Below are 16,173 nucleotides of genomic sequence, written 5' to 3'. Positions count from 1 at the left end.
CCTCTTCCTCACTGTGAGAGTCTGTGAACTCTCGTCTCTATAGTGCCTTTCACAGCCTCAGTACATCCTAATGCATTTTGTACTCTAAATATATCTGCTACAATTACTGTAATCACTTTTTTAAATGTACAAAACGTGGCAGCCAGTTTGTGCACAGCAAGCTCCCAGAAGCAGAAGTGTGATAATCACCAGGTTTACCATATTGGTAGAGGGAAAAATATTGGTTAGGACACTAGGGAAAAATCACAATTTTTATTCCAAAATGGGACCTTTTGCATCCAACTGAGAGCATAGACTGGGCCTCAGTTTAATGACTCACTGAAAAGATAACATCTCAATGGTGCTCCTGAGTGGGTTCAGTGCCCACCACTTATTGTGGGCATGCTGTTGTTAATAATATAACAGATAGAAGTGAGGTAGGCCATTCAGCCCCTTGAGCCTGCTGCAACAGCTGATTATCTACATCAGCTTTATTTTCCCACCCTATCCCCATGTCCCTTGATTCTCTTAGTGTCCAAAAATCTATCAATCGCTGTCATGAATATAATCGACAATGGAGCATCCAAAACCTGCTGGGCAGAAAATTCCAAAGCTTCCCAACCCTCGGAGTGAAGAAACTTTTTTTTGGCCAGCCCCTTATCATGAGACCATGGCGCTTAGTTCTAGACTGTCCAACAAGCCGAACAGCCTCTCAGCATCTACTCTGCCAAGGCCTTGAAGAGTTTTTGATGTTGCAGTCCAGTTTACCCAACAAGTATTAGGTAAAACCAACTCCTCAACTGTGATCCCTGTAGACTCCAGCAGTCACTGGTGTGAGATGCAGCTTCCTGTAGAGAAGCAGCAACAGAAAACGCCAGACTGCTGCCAGAGAGAGATTCATGGCATGTGGCAACGCTCCATGCAACCCTGGAGGCAGATTGTAAACAGAATATCATCCGTTGGTAAATATTGTATGTGGTTAACAAATAACATCCTGAAAACAGGTGGTATGCTTTGTGTTGTAAATTGTACCTTAGTAATTGTTTTTTCACATAATGGCAAATAATTAGCACTGTTTGTCAGATAAAGTGAGCTGCCTGTGATCAGCCTGAATGGGGTGAGTAACGGGAACTGGAGATGAGACACAATGGTTACTGGAAACCTGGCTGTAGGTAACATGGCTGCAGTCAGTACACTGCCTGAGAGTTATGGAGGCAAATTCAGCTGTGGCTTTCAAAGAGGAATTAGATGAACAGCTCGAGAGAGAAATTTTGCAGAGCTAGGGGTGAAAGGGCAGGGGTACGCGACAAGCTTGAGCTGTTGCAGAGAGACGACACAGACCTGACAGACCGAATGGACTGCTGTGCTGTAACCATTCTATGGTTCTATTCAGTGTCATTCTCTTGTCATGATGCTGATCTATCTGTTGATTTCTATTCTTGCCCTGCTCACAGCCGGTTACTGCGCTGGCTCAGGTGGATCGAGAGAAGATTTACCAGTGGATCAATGAGCTGTCAAGCCCCGAGACCCGGGAAAATGCCTTGTTAGAACTCAGCAAGAAGAGGGAGTCGGTGCCTGACCTGGCCCCCATGCTCTGGCACTCCTTCGGAACCATTGCTGCCCTCCTACAGGTAATGGTCCTTTACGTATCAAACCTTGTCATTCAATCTCAGCCATGGGACAACACAGAGCTTTACTCTGTATCTAACCCTGTGCTGTACCTGTCCTGGGAGTGTTTGATGGGGACAGTGTAGAGGGAGCTTTACTCTGTATCTAACCCCGTGCTGTACCTGTCCTGGGAGTGTTTGATGGGGACAGTGTAGAGGGAGCTTTACTCTGTATCTAACCCTGTGCTGTACCTGTCCTGGGATTGTTTGACGGGGACAGTGTAGAGGGAGCTTTACTCTGTATCTAACCCCGTGCTGTACCTGTCCTGGGAGTGTTTGATGGGGACAGTGTAGAGGCAGATTTACTCTGTATCTAACCCCGTGCTGTACCTATCCTGGGAGTGTTTGATGGGGACAGTGTAGATGGAGCTCCATGTAGACTGTATTTGTTCAGTTTACTCAGGGTCCGTGGCCGTTACTGGGTAAACCCTTTCAGTCTTCTCCTTTGTTCCACAGTCAGCTGGTGCAGTTTGCCATGCAGAGCTGACAGAAACCTCCTTTGTAAGGTTTATCTGCCTGTGCCTGGGATGCAGTGTGAAAGCACCGTGGTTTCCTGGAGTTACTTGACAGGCTTCATTTGGTGTGAGCTCAATCATGCTACAGTTTCACTCATCTGTTTCACTGCACTCTTTTTGGGTTAGCATGATTTTCTTTTTACATTTCTTTTTTCCAGGAGATTGTAAATATTTATCCTTCTATCAATCCTCCAACTCTGACGGCTCATCAATCAAACCGCGTGTGTAACGCACTCGCGTTATTACAATGCGTAGCATCACACCCAGAAACCAGGTAACAAAACCTCTGCTTCCAGAAACCCTTTCTCTTCCTTGTTTTCCGCTGAAGTCTTAGACTTCACCTAGGGAGTCTGATCTTGCTTTATGATCTTGTGTTGGATTCCTTTGTGGGATCGCACACCAGAAGAAGGAATAAAAGACTTGCATTTATATAGCAACTTTCACAATTATACGAGGCCCTGAAGCACTTCAGATGCAGTGAAGCATTTTGGAAGTATTGCATTGTAGGAAGCGCAGCAGACAACTTTTTCAGAGCATACAGCAACAAAATAAATGACTTGACCATCTGTTTGAAGTGTTGGCTGAGAGATAAATATTGACCTAAACATCAGACAGAACTCGCTCTTCTTTAAAATAGTGGCCTAGGACATTTTACGTTCATCTGAGGGGGCCGCCAAGGCCAGGGTTTATGTCTCACCTGATAGACGGCACCTCCCTCAGTACTGCACCTGGAGTTGTCAACCCAGATTATGGGCTGAAGACCCCACCACATGACATTGTTGACACCGAGGGAATCCAGGGGTATGGGTGTAGGGTGGGAAAGTGGAATTGATGTAGAAGATCTGCTATGATATTGAATAGTGGGGAAGGCTTTAGGGATTAAATGGCCTATTCATGCTCATATTTCTTATGTTAAACAATATTACTAAAAATGGTAATTTGGTTAAAATTGGGTGGTGTTTGCTTGAATATTACCCATTAGTTGTGAAGTGCTTCTGGACACCATCAAAAGCATGAAGGCTGTTGTATCGGTACAGACTTGTTCATTTTTCCTCATCAGTCAGTGACTTGTGAGCTGATGTTAGAAAGGGAGATGTCACTCTTGGGTCACTTCTTCACAGAATAGTGGAAATCTGGAATTGTCTCCCTCAAAAAGCTATGGATCAATTGAAAATTGGTAGATTTTTGTTGGGGTTACGGAACGTAAAATGCTGGATTGGGAATGTGCTACAACAATCCTTTTCTTTTGCCTGGATAATACCAATCTCCCAGTCCGATTGCTTACTGTTATTCCTATCCCAAACCAGTAGGTGAATTACAAAACTAGACACTAATACTCGATAATAAATTTATTCACAGAATGCAGCATTACAGAATTCTGCTTCCTGCCGACGCACACCCCAGTGTCCCAGCAGTCACTTTTTCTATGTGCTCTAGGTACTTAATTAAAATGCCCTTCACCTGTGTATCTTAACAGTGTAATTAAGAAAATAATTAACATGCCTTTGACACTTACTCTTGTAGTCTAGGAACATAGAAACTCGAGGAGGACATTCAGCTCCTCAAGCCTGCTTTGCTATTCAATTAGATTATGGCTGATCTGTATGTTAACTCCATCCACCTTTCAGGGAAAGGTTCAATTTCCCTTAATATCTTTGCCTAACAAAAATCTAGCAATTTTCAGTTGATCCATAGCTTTTTGAGGGAGAGAATTCCAGATTTCCATTATTCTGTGTGAAGAAGTTATTCCTGACATCACCCCTGAATGACCTGGCTCTAATTATAAGGTAATGTCTCCTTGATCTGGATTTACCAGTTTCTGGTGAATCAGTCTCTTTCCCTTCATGTACTATCCTCATTGTCCAAGGTTAACTGTTTGTGGCTCCATGATACCATGATATCACAACAGAGCAAGGAAAAGTGACAGTGCCCAAGACTACCTCAGCTGGCAAGGGGACTGAACCAGCCCTGTTGGCGTTTCTCAGCACATCAGCTATCTGGCCCCATCTCTACCCTATTAAGTCCTTCAATCATTTTGAGCAATTTCATCAGATCATCCTTAAACCTTCTATACCTGAAGGAATACCAGCCTAGTCTTTGCATTCCTGCTGGAATACCAGCATTCCTGCTGTGAGAAGCTTGATATAACTTGACCAAACTCAAAAATATTAAGGCAAGAAGACTTTGCAAAGTATAAAACTTCTCAATGTTGTAAGCTATATACTTGCTGGAATGCAAGGTTAATTAGGAGGTAGGCCTTCGTGAAACACTTGAAGCAAGCAAGTACACTGGTGTCCTGAGAAAGTAGGTTTGAAAACTGGAATAAGTTGTGGAACTGGCCATGGAAAACCGATAGGAACAGCAGTCCTGGATATGCTGTATAGCAGGCAGTGGAAGGTGACTTAAAGGAGGGCGTTCACATTTTAGACAAAGATCTCAACATTTTAGTGGACATTTTGTATTAAGGGGAACCTTTATAGGACAATGAGGTAATGTCAATATAACACCCAGATCCACTCCTGAAAAAGGGTATAAAAGATATTGCAAAATGAAGAATCATTGCTGCAGTTGGAATAGAGCAATTTGGCCAATCTCCTAAAACTGAAAGTTCAACTGCCAAGTTACTTAACTCAGACAGATTGTATGTATACACTTTGTGCAACTATTGGTATAAACTCTGGCTTTGTATATGCTTTAGTAAACTTACCACTTTACATAGAGCTCGTGTCTGAGTCATTTGTCAATATCTCATAATTCTCAGGTCTGAACTTAAGTAGGTGAGATCTCACAAGCGAGGTCTTACAGAGCCTCATAATTTAATCCTTTTAGCCCCAGTCACATTCTGTTGAATCCGGTGGTGTAGTGTCTAAGCTCAAGGACTATTCCATACAGGCCTGGTTTGTAACATTTTGTGTTTTCCCTGTTGTGTTCCAGGTCAGCATTTCTAGCAGCTCATATCCCGCTCTTTCTCTATCCATTCTTGCACACTGTCAGTAAGACAAGACCTTTTGAGTATCTGCGACTCACCAGCCTGGGTGTCATAGGTAAGCACTCTGCTTTCTGTTTGTTGGGTTTTCTTTTCTTGACACTCTTGGTGCTGAAATGTTCTGTGGTGTAGTCTCACTGAAGCTGGAAATCCTCCAGGAGCTCACTGAAATTGGTCTTCTCCTTGTAGATGCTAAAGTAGTGCAAATCAGGAATTACAACCAGCTCGACCCTTCTCCAGACCCTTTTTGTTGGTCAAATACAATGTTAACTCTGTTCCGCTCTCCACAGATGCTGCCAGACCTGAGTTCTCCCAGCATTTCCTGTTTTTATTTGATTTCCAGCATCTGTAATGGTTTGCTTTTATCTCTGCCTTCCAGTTTGGGTCAATAGATCATCACCGATATTCAAAAATGGGTCTAAATATAGTGTCAGCAGGACTGGCAGAATCTGTGGAGAGAGAAATAGAGTTAATGTTTTGAGTCCAATATGACTGTCCTGTGGAACTGAGGGGAAGTAGAAATGTGATGGGTTTTATGGTGTAGTGGAGAGAGAAACAGAGTTAACGTTCTGAGTCTGCACAACTGCTCTTCAGAGCCCAGGCGAATGCTCTGGGGACTTGGGTTCGAATCCCACCACAGCAGATGGTGAAATTTGAATTCAGTAAAGAAAAGAATCTGGAATTAAAAAGTCTAATGATGACCATGAAACCATTGTCAATTGTCATTTAAAAACCCACCTGGTTCACTAATGTCCTTTAGGGAAGGAAATCTGCCATCCTTACCTGGTCTGACCCACTTGTGACTCCAGACCCACAGCAATGTGGTTGACTCTTAAATGTCCTCTGAAATGGCCGAGTAAGCCACTTAGTACTTAAGGGCAATTAAGGATGAGCAATAAATGCTGGCCAATGAGGCCCATGTCCCATGAACGAATAATAATATAAAAGAATTCCTGTACTCCAATCCCTTGCACTAAAAGCCAACATGTTGTTTACCTTCCATAGTCATGGTCTGAAACTGTAGAACTCAGTGTTGAGTCGAGCAGACTGTAATGTATCTAATTGGAAGATTAGATGCAGGGGGAACAAGAAGTGTCATATTCAACTTGATATTAACTCTTTCTTTCTCCTCAGATCTTGCCAGACTTGCTGAGTTTTTCTAGCACTTTGTTTTTATTTCAGATTTCCAACATCTGAATTATTTTGCTTTTATATAATTATACGTCATTCTGCCCGTATGGTTCATGTGGAAAGTGGAATTACAGCTTCTCTTTTCTCCCTCCCACCGCCCCAACCAAAGGTGGGACTGGGGCCGGTGGGTGGGGGGCAGGGGCTGTAATTCTAGTTCCCATCAGTGCAGTTTGTGTGATGTTCTAGCCCAGGTTGGTTGGTGTGTGAGCTGTGGTTTTACTGTTTTTTAATCAGTTCTTTGTCCTCCTTTCTGCAGGAGCCTTAGTAAAAACAGATGAACAGGAAGTCATCAACTTCCTTTTGACAACAGAAATTATTCCTCTCTGTCTACGGATTATGGAGTCAGGAAGTGAATTGTCTAAAACGGTAGGGGCTGCTGTCATGTGGGAGAAGGTGGATAGGGAAGTGGTGGTCGTGCGAGTTTCATTATTACAGCTCTGTAAAGGCATTAAGTACAATTACGCTGGGCCCCTCATCACTCATTGTTAGTTTTATATTAATTGGGTCTCTAATTATATTTAAGTGATGGACATTTAACCTATGTAACTCTTTCGAGTACAAACACGTTTCCATCTGTTCCTATTCAGATGAAGTTACATTTTTCATGGTTTGCCATTGTGAGATTTGAACTCTTGATACTCTTTCGAGTACAAACCTGTTTCCATCTGTTTCAGATGAAGTTACATGTTTCACAGTTTGCCATTGTGAGATTTGAACTCTTGATACTCTTTTGAGTAAACCTGTTTCCATCTGTTTCAGATGAAGTTACATTGTTTCATAGTTTGCCATTGTGAGATTTGAACTCTTGATCTTAGGGTTCCAACCCAGTACCATAACCACTTGGCTATTTAGGCCAAGTAGTTTTGCCATTGTGAGATTTGAACTCTTGATCTTGGGGTTACAAACCCAGTACCATAACCACTTGGCTATTTAAGCCAAGCCAAAGGAACACAGCTGAATCGCCAGTTAATGCCCACCATCTCAGTGCGATTAACAATGATTAATATACAATGAACACACCAGCTTTCTCAGGTGGACCATAAAGTGGAGCCTTTTCATGTGCCAACGTTCTTTAGCTGAACAAGATATTGCCTAAACACCACACTCTGCTAGAGTTTCCTGTGATTAACCCCATAAACTCCTCAATGTAACACCGCCACTCTCTGATACAGCTCTCTGTGATAAATACTATAAACCCCTCACTGTAACACCCCCACACTCTGATACAGCTCCCTGTGATAAACCCTATAAACCCCTAACTGTGACATCCCCACACTCTGATACAGCTCCCTGTGATAAACCCTATAAACCCCTCACTGTAATACCCCCACTCTCTGATACAGCTCCCTGTGATAAACACTATAAACCCCTCACTGTAACACCCCCACACTCTGATACAGCTCCCTGTGATAAACACTATAAACCCCTCACTGTAACACCCCCACTCTCTGATACAGCTCCCTGTGATAAACACTATAAACCCCTTACTGTAACACCCCCACTCACTGATACAGCTTCCTGTGATAAACGCTATAAACCCCTCACTGTAACACCCCCACTCTCTGATACAGCTCCCTGTGATAAACACTATAAACCCCTCACTGTAACACCTCCACTCTCTGATACAGCTCCCTGTGATATATCTTATAAACTTTTTTTTATAACATTCACTCTCTGAGACAACACCCCCATTGTTTAAACCCATAAAGCCCTCTCTAATATCCCTTCAGTAGCTGCCATTAGGGGAAGCTGTGTTCTTAGGTTCTCTGTATCCTTTCTGCTGGTGAACAGCATGTCTGACAGCTTGACATTTTCCCCAATGAGCCCACGTGTTTTGGGCAGTTGACAGGTTTTGGGGGTGGTGTGGAATGGTGGGTGTGGGGCACGCTTGCAAGTGTAAATCTTCATCCTGCCCTCCGGAAGCTGTGCTTGCTCTCAGCAGCCGGGTTGAGTGTTTTTGCTTTGTTTTGTGACCTGTGTAACCTGTCTTCTCTCGTTCTGGTCCCTAGGTTGCCACTTTTATATTGCAGAAGATCCTGTTGGACGACACAGGGCTGGCTTACATCTGCCAAACGTACGAACGATTCTCTCACGTGGCCATGATTCTGGTGAGCTGAAAGAGCAGGCATGATGCCCTGTTTCTGGCTAGTGTTGGAAATGAAAAATATGCCTTTTATAATACATGCCTAGCCTATCGCTTCACCTACACTTACTTATTTATTCACTCAGTCAATCATCCATCCCTCCCTCCTGCCAGGATTTGTTGCCCATCCCTAATTGCCCTTGAGAAGGTGGTGGGGAGCCACTGCCATGAACTGCTGCAGTCCATGTGGTGTGGATGCACCTACAGTGCTGTTAGGGAGCGAGTTCCAGAACTTTGACCCTGCGAAAATCTCCTTTGAACCCATTGATTCAACCTGTTTCTATGTACTTTCCAGGTGTGTTAGCTCAGGATTCTTTCCCTTTGAGCTCCAGACTTCCCCATACCTTTCATCTTCCTCCAATCTCTGCCCCTGTTTGTCGAGTAATGCAGAGTTAGTTGTTGAGGATTGTAGTTACGTTCTCCTCCAGTCCCAACCATATGAAAGAATTGTGGTTTGTCAAGCACAACTGTCCCTTTTGAAATCTGTGCTATTTATTTCTTTTTGATCTTTATCAAGGTGCGTGTTTTTTTTTTTCTTTAATTACGCCATGATTTTATCTCCCACAGATGTTCAGTGAACATTCCAGTAAATATCCGGATTAGCCCTGTCTCCCTTCGTAATAGTGGGTGCCATGTTGGTCACCCTCCAGACACACATCCACATGCAATGCAGCCTGAAGTACAAGGATCCTAGGATCTTATTTCATTGGGTGCCTTAGCTTAACTAATTCATTTAAAATGTTCCTTTTATACATCATAAGACCATAAGATGTAGGAGCAGAAATTAGGCCATTCGGCCCATCGAGTCTGCTCTGCCATTCAATCATGGCTGATAAGTTTCTCAACCCCATTCTCCCACCTCCTCCCGTAACCTTTGATCCCCATACCAGTCAAGAACCTATCTATCTCGGTCTTAAATACACTCAATGACCTGGCCTCCACAGCCTTCTGTGGCAATGAGTTCCATAGATTCACCTCTTTCTGGCTAAAGAAGTTTCTCCTCATCTCTGTTCTAAAAGGTCTTCCCTTTACTCTGAGGCTGTGCCCTCGGGTCCTAGTCTCTCCTACTAATGGAAACATCTTCCCCATGTCCACTCAATCCAGGCCTTTCAGTACTCTGTAAGTTTTAATCAGATCCCCCCTCATCCTTCTAAACTTCATCGAGTATAGACCCAGAGTCCTCAAACGTTCTTCATCTGTTAAGCCTTTCGTTCCTGGGATCGTTCTCGTGAACCTCCTCTGGACCCTCTCCAGGGCCAGAACATCCTTCCTGAGATACGGGGCCCAAAATTGCTCACAATATTCTAAATGTGGTCTGACCAGAGCCTTATAAAGCCTCAGCAGCACATCCCTGCTTTTATATTCTAGTCCTCTCAAAATAAATGCCAACATTGCATTTGCCTTCCTAACTACCGACTCAACCTGCAAGTTAACCTTAAGAGAATCCTGGACTAGGACTCCCAAGTTCCTTTGAACTCCAATATCACTCATTCCACTCTTGACAAGTTCAGGATTCACCTCCTCTCCGATATGCTTTTTACTAAAGGTCAATACGAAGTACTTATTAAAGGCCCTGCAATTTTTCAGATTGTCTACATCTTGATAATTCTCCCACCTCCATGTGTTAGTTTTCTGTTTACCAATGTAATTGTCCCTTATACAAAAAGCTTGGCCAAATGTTGGTTTTAAGAAGTGTCTTAAAGGAGAAGAGAGAGGGAATTCCTCAGCCTAAGGCCTGGACAGCTGAAAGTACAGCTGCCAATGGTGGAGCAATTGGTGGAGGATGTGCAAGAGACCAGAATTGGAAGAGCATAGAGATCACGGACTGTTGTGAGGCTTGTGGATGTGGATGATATTTGATAGGTGTGTGATTCAAATGTCCCTGGACAACAGGAATTTTGTTGTTTGTGCCCATTTCCTGACAGAAGGCTCCAGGTTTGATGCTGGGTCTCTGAGTTGGGTAATCGCAGCTCCAGTGACAATAGGAATAGTCTCGATGCCCTTGAGGGTTAGAGAGGGGTGTAATAGAGGCGAATATTGGGGAAGGTGGTGGCTTGGTGGTGATGTCACTGGACTAGTAACCCAGAGGCCCAGGCTAATGCTCTGGAGACAAGGGTTCAAATCCCAACATGACAGCTGGTGAAATTTAAATTCAATTAATAAATCCTAAAAAACCTAGTCTCAGTAATAGTGACCATGAAAACATGGTCTATTGAGTAAAAAGCCATCTGGTTTACCGTTGCCCTTTAGGGAAGGAAATCTGCCGACCTTACCTGGTCTGGAATACATGTGACTCCAGACCCACAGCAATGCCGTTGACTCTTAAATGGCCTATCAAACCGCTACAAAATCTGCAAAAAGGAATGAAACAGGGTGGATCTCCCGGCATCGACCTCGGCACTGACAACGACAACCTCACAACCAGCCCTATCAACTCTGCAAAGTCGTCCTTACTAACATCTGGGGGCTTGTGCCAAAATTGGGAGAGCTGTCTCACAGACTAGTCAAGCAACAGCCTGACATTGCCTGTCAGGAATGTTTCCATGAGTATGACTATGTCCCAGACATCATCATCACCATCCCTGGGTATGTCCTGTCCCATTGGCAGGACAGAACCAGCAGAGGTGGTGGCGCAATGTTATATGGAGGGATGTCTCATGGCATCAGGTCAAACATGGGTAAGGAAACCTCCCGCTAATTATTGTCTTTGTTACCAGCCCCTCTCCCTGGGTGGCAAGGGCACAGAACGTACTCTAGGTGGGGACTTCAATGTCCATCACGAAGAGTGGCTTGGTAGCACCATGAAAGACCGAGCTGGCTGAGTCCTAAAGGACATAGCTGCTAGACAGAGTCTGCAGCAGGTGGTGAGGGAACCAAACAAGAGGGAAAAACACACTTGACCTCATCTTCACCAACTTGCCTGCTGCAGGTGTATCTGCCCATGACAGTATCGATAGGAGTGACCACCTTCTCAGTCCAGTCTTGTCTTCACATTGAGGATACCCTCTATCGTGTTGTGTGGCACTACCACCGTGCTAAATACTGCAAAGGCTATGAGCTCTGACAACATTCCGGCAATAGTACTGAAGACTTGTCCTTCAGAGCTAGCTGCACCGTTGGCCAAGCTATTCCAGTACAGCTACAACACTGGCATCTACCTGGCAATGAGGAAAATTGCCCAGGTATGTCCTGTACACACAAAGCAGGACAAATCCAACCTGGCCAATTATAGCCCCATCAGTCTACCGTCTGTCATCAGTAAAGTAATGGAAGGGATCATCAACAGTGCTTAGCAATGACCTGCTCACTGATGCTGAGTTTGGGTTGTGCCAGAGCCTCTCCGCTTCTGACCTCATTACAGCCTTGGATCAAACACGGACAAAAGAGCTGAACTCCAGAGGTGAGGTGAGAGCGACTGCCCTTGACATCAAGGTAGCATTTGACCGAATGTGGCATCAAGGAGTCCTCACAAAACTGGAGTCAATAGGAATCGGGGGAAAACTCTCTGCTGGTTGGAATCATACCTAGCACAAAGGAAGATGGTTGTGGTTGTTGGAAGTCAATCATCTCAGCTCCAGGACATCACTGCAGGAGTTCCTCAGGGTAGTGTCCTCGGCCCAACCATCTTCAGCTGCTTCATCAATGGCCTTCCCTCTATCATATCTGAGGACTTGTGAGTGGTGGTGAACGTTGTGCATAAATACTGTGGCTACAAGAGCAGGTCAGAGGCTGGGAATTCTGTGGCAAGTAACTCACCTCCTGACTCCCCAAAGCCTGTCCACCATCTACAAGGCTCGAGTCAGGAGTGTGATGGAATACTCCCCACTTGCCTGGATGAGTGCAGCTCCCACAACACTCAAGAAACTCCACACCATGCAGCCAAGCTTGATTAGCACCCATCCACCACCTTCAACATTCACTCCCTCTACCACTGGCGCACATTGGCAGCAGTGTTTACTGTCTACAAGATGCACTGCATTAACTCACCCAGGCTCCTTACACAGCACCTCCCAAACCCGTGACCTCTACCACCTAGAAGGACAAGGGCAGCAGGCACATGGGAACACCACCAGCAGCAAGTTCCCCTCCAAGCCACGCACCATCCTGACTTGGAATTATATTGCCGTTCCTTCAACGTCACTGGGTCAAAATCCTGGAACTCCCTTAACAGCACTGTGGGTGTACAGTAAAGTCCTGCTTTTTGCGACTTCCTGGTTTGTGTATTCACTTACCTGCGCTTTGTACTTTGTACACTGCATCGCCCATCGCATGAGCAATGTTCGCTTATCTGCGTTTTCTTCTCCCTCTCTCCTCTTTCTCTGGGGAGACGGCAGCCATGATGGAGCAGAGACTGGAATGGTTGCAGCTGAAGTGCAGTCCGAACGAAGGGATTAACCCGGAAATGTCCGAATCTCTCGGTCCAGAGCTGCAATAATGGCTCTGTTCAATTTTGAAATCTTCACCGATGTATTGCTCAGTGGCTACCCCGTCTGTCGTTTACAGGTACTGCGCCACAATTTGCTGTAGAGTAACTGCCCAAACCATTGCTGCCCTCACATGGCTGGAACCTTTCTAATTGAGTCCCATTGAAAAGCATGTTCATCGTTTGCGATTTCGCCGTTTGCGAGGTTTCGCAGGAACATAACCCCTGCAAATGGTGGGACTTAACCTACAAGATGTGGACTGCAGCAGTTCAAGAAGGCCTCAAGTACAATTAGGGACAGGCAACAAAAATGCTGGCTTAGCCAGCGACACCCATGTCCCATGAAAGAATAGAGAAACATCAGATCGGGGGGGATCTCTGCTCCTGGCAGCCGTTCAGTGGTCCCTGCTGGTGAGTTTGTGTCCGTGGATTTTTTTTTTTTGATTTGTTCTCAGAATGTGGGCATGCCTGCATTTATTGCCCTTGAGAAAGTGGTGGTGAGCCTTCTCCTTGACCTGTTGCAGTCCAGGTGGTGAAGGTGCTCTCACAGTGCTGTTGGATCGGGAGTTCAGGATTTTGCCCCAACCACAATGAAGGAAAGGCCAACATGTGTCCAGATCTGATGGTGTTGACTTGGGAAATTTGGAGGTGGTGATGTTCCTGAAACATTGCTGCTCCTGTCCTTCCTGACAGTAGAGGTCACTGAAAGGGAGATACTGCCAAAGTGACCTTGGTGAATTGCTGCACTGCGCCCTGTAGATGGTACACAGTGTGTTGGCGGTGGAGGAAGTGAATACTGAGTTCAGTGGTAGCGGCACCGATCAAGTGGACTGTGTCCTAGGTGGTGGTGAGTTTCAGGAGAGGACATTAGGTGTGGCTGTGTTGACAGTTGAATGGCCTCAGAATATCCATGTAGAATGGGGTGAGATACTGGCGTTTTTGGGATCTGAAACTTTAAGTGGTGTTGGGGGAAGTGGGGTGACACAGTCTAACCAACAATCATTCCAGCTGCTCTAATATTGTCTTGTCTCTGCACACAGGGTAAGATGGTGCTGCAGCTGTCCAAAGAGCCCTCGGCCAGGCTGTTGAAGCATGTTGTTCGCTGCTACCTCCGTCTCTCCGACAATCCACGGTGAGTTCAGTGTGCATATGGCAGCAACGAGACAAACTAAGTTGGACCCTTTCGTGGGCGAAACATGCTGGGGGGGATGTTAATCGCCAAGTGAATCCTACCCCTGTGCCAAGGTGGCCGATTCTTGACACGCATCTTCTTGTTCTAGCGGCATACACCATCCCCCAACTACAGCTACGGACTTTGTGTCATTGGGACTCTGAAACCAGGTCTGTTTGTACTGACCCCTGTACCCCCAATGCTGCCTGGGCTCCCTTCTCTGACTCTTTGGCAGGTTCACAGTGTAACATGACTTGGATGTGCACTTGCGATGCCATGGCATACAAGACTATGGGCCTAGTGCTGGAAAATGGGATTAGAATAGATAGGTACTTGTTTGACTGACGCAGACTCGATGGGCTGAAGGGCCTTTTTCTGTGCTGTAGACCTCTATGACTCTATGTTTGGGGAATCAAACGCTGCGTTTTTGGTGGCCTGTGTTATGGTGATAACCAGAAGGTGTCTCGCAAGAGTTGGGGGAGGGGAAGGGACAGAGGAGGTTCTCGCAAATCTAGTTAGTGTATTGGTCGTGGATTAGAAGTTAACTACTGCCCTCCAGAAAGCCTCCTTCCCAAGTTTTGACAAGATGGTGCGGAGTAGGGCTTCATAAAACCATAAGACGTAGGAGCAGAAGTTGGCCATTTGGCCCATCGAGTCTGCTCCGACATTCAATGAGATCATGGCTGATCTGATATTCCTCAACTCCACTTTCCTTCCTTTTCCCCATAACCCTTGATTCCCTTACTGATTAAAAATCTGTCTATCTCAGCCTTGAATATACTTAATGACCCAGCCTCTACAGCCCTCTGCGGTAAAGAATTCCACTGATTCACTACCCTCTGAGAGAAGAAATTCCTCCTCATCTCTGTCTTAAATGGGTGCCCCCTTACTCTGAGATTATGCCCTCTGGTCCTAGACTCTCCCACAAGGGGAAACAACCTCTCAGCATCTACCCTGTCAAGTCCCCTTAGAATCTTATATGTTTCAATAAGGTTACCTCTCATTCTTCTAAACTCCAATGAGTACAGGCCCAACCTACTCAACCTCTCCTCATAAGAAAATCACTCCATCCCCGGGATCAACCTAGTGAACCTTCTCTGGACTGCCTCCAATGCCAGTATATCTTTCCCTAGATAAGGGAACCAAAACTGTTCACAGTATTCTAAGTGTGATCTAACTAGTGCCTTGTATAGTTTTTTTCTATTTTTATATTCCATTCCCTTTGAAATAAAGGCCAACATTCCATTTACCTTCCCTTTTACCTATTGAGCTTGTACGTTAGTTTTTTAGGATTCATGCACAAGAACCCCCAAATCCCTCTGTGCTGCAGTTTTTTTCAGTCTTTCTCCATATAAATAATATTCAGCTCCTCTCATCTTCCTGCCAAAGTGCATAACCTCACATTTTCCCACATTATATTTCATCTGCCACATTTTTGCCCACTCACTTAACCTGTCCATATCCCTCGGTAGACTCCTTGTGTCACCCTCACCACTTGCCTTACCACTTAGTTTTGTGTCATCCGCAAACTTGGTGAGAGTACATTCATTTCCCTCATCCAAGTCATTAATATATGTTATAAATAATTGTGGCCCTAGCACTGATCCCTATGGCACTCCACCAGTTACAGGTTGCCATCCTGAAAATGCCCCCCTTATCCCAACTCTGTCTCCAATTAGATAGCCAGTCCTCTACCCATGCTAATATACTACCTCTAACACTGTGGGCTCTTATCTTATTACGTAGTCTTATGTGTGACACCTTATCGAACACCTTTGGGAAATTCAAATATATTACATCTACTGGTTCCCCTTTATCTATCCTGCTTGTTACCTCCTCAAAGAATTCTAATAAATTTGTCAGGCATGATTTCCCCTTCATGAAGCCATGCTGACTCTGCTTGATTAGATTATGTATTTCTAAATGCTGTGCTATTACATCCTTTATAATAGACTCCAACATTTTCTCCAATGACAGATGTTAAGCTAACTGGCCTATTGTTACCTGTTTTTTGTCTCCCTCCCTTTTTAAATAAGGGTGTTACATTGGCCGTTCAGCATTCAGAAGAGAAGAAAATTCAGCAAAACAAAAGGCCCTT

The 16,173-nt window shown here is 44.9% G+C and overlaps 1 protein-coding gene across 2 annotated transcripts in view; it reads left to right on the top strand.

The window, feature by feature from the left end:
* cnot9 (CCR4-NOT transcription complex subunit 9) overlaps positions 1 to 16,173 on the top strand; it is a 32,722-nt gene that overhangs the window by 13,222 nt on the left and 3,327 nt on the right. Inside the window, exons 2-7 of one of the 2 annotated variants that reach the window (XM_041201734.1) lie at positions 1,434 to 1,610; positions 2,320 to 2,435; positions 5,096 to 5,205; positions 6,595 to 6,704; positions 8,348 to 8,446; positions 13,945 to 14,036. In XM_041201734.1, the coding sequence (XP_041057668.1) occupies positions 1,434 to 1,610; positions 2,320 to 2,435; positions 5,096 to 5,205; positions 6,595 to 6,704; positions 8,348 to 8,446; positions 13,945 to 14,036 (704 nt within the window). The remainder of the gene's footprint in view (positions 1 to 1,433; positions 1,611 to 2,319; positions 2,436 to 5,095; positions 5,206 to 6,594; positions 6,705 to 8,347; positions 8,447 to 13,944; positions 14,037 to 16,173) is intronic. The other variant, XM_041201735.1, reaches the window with a different exon arrangement.

The sequence above is a fragment of the Carcharodon carcharias genome, chromosome 12 (genome assembly GCF_017639515.1).
Source record: "Carcharodon carcharias isolate sCarCar2 chromosome 12, sCarCar2.pri, whole genome shotgun sequence".
NCBI lineage: Eukaryota > Metazoa > Chordata > Chondrichthyes > Lamniformes > Lamnidae > Carcharodon > Carcharodon carcharias.
This window is presented reverse-complemented; position numbering and strand designations above follow the sequence as displayed.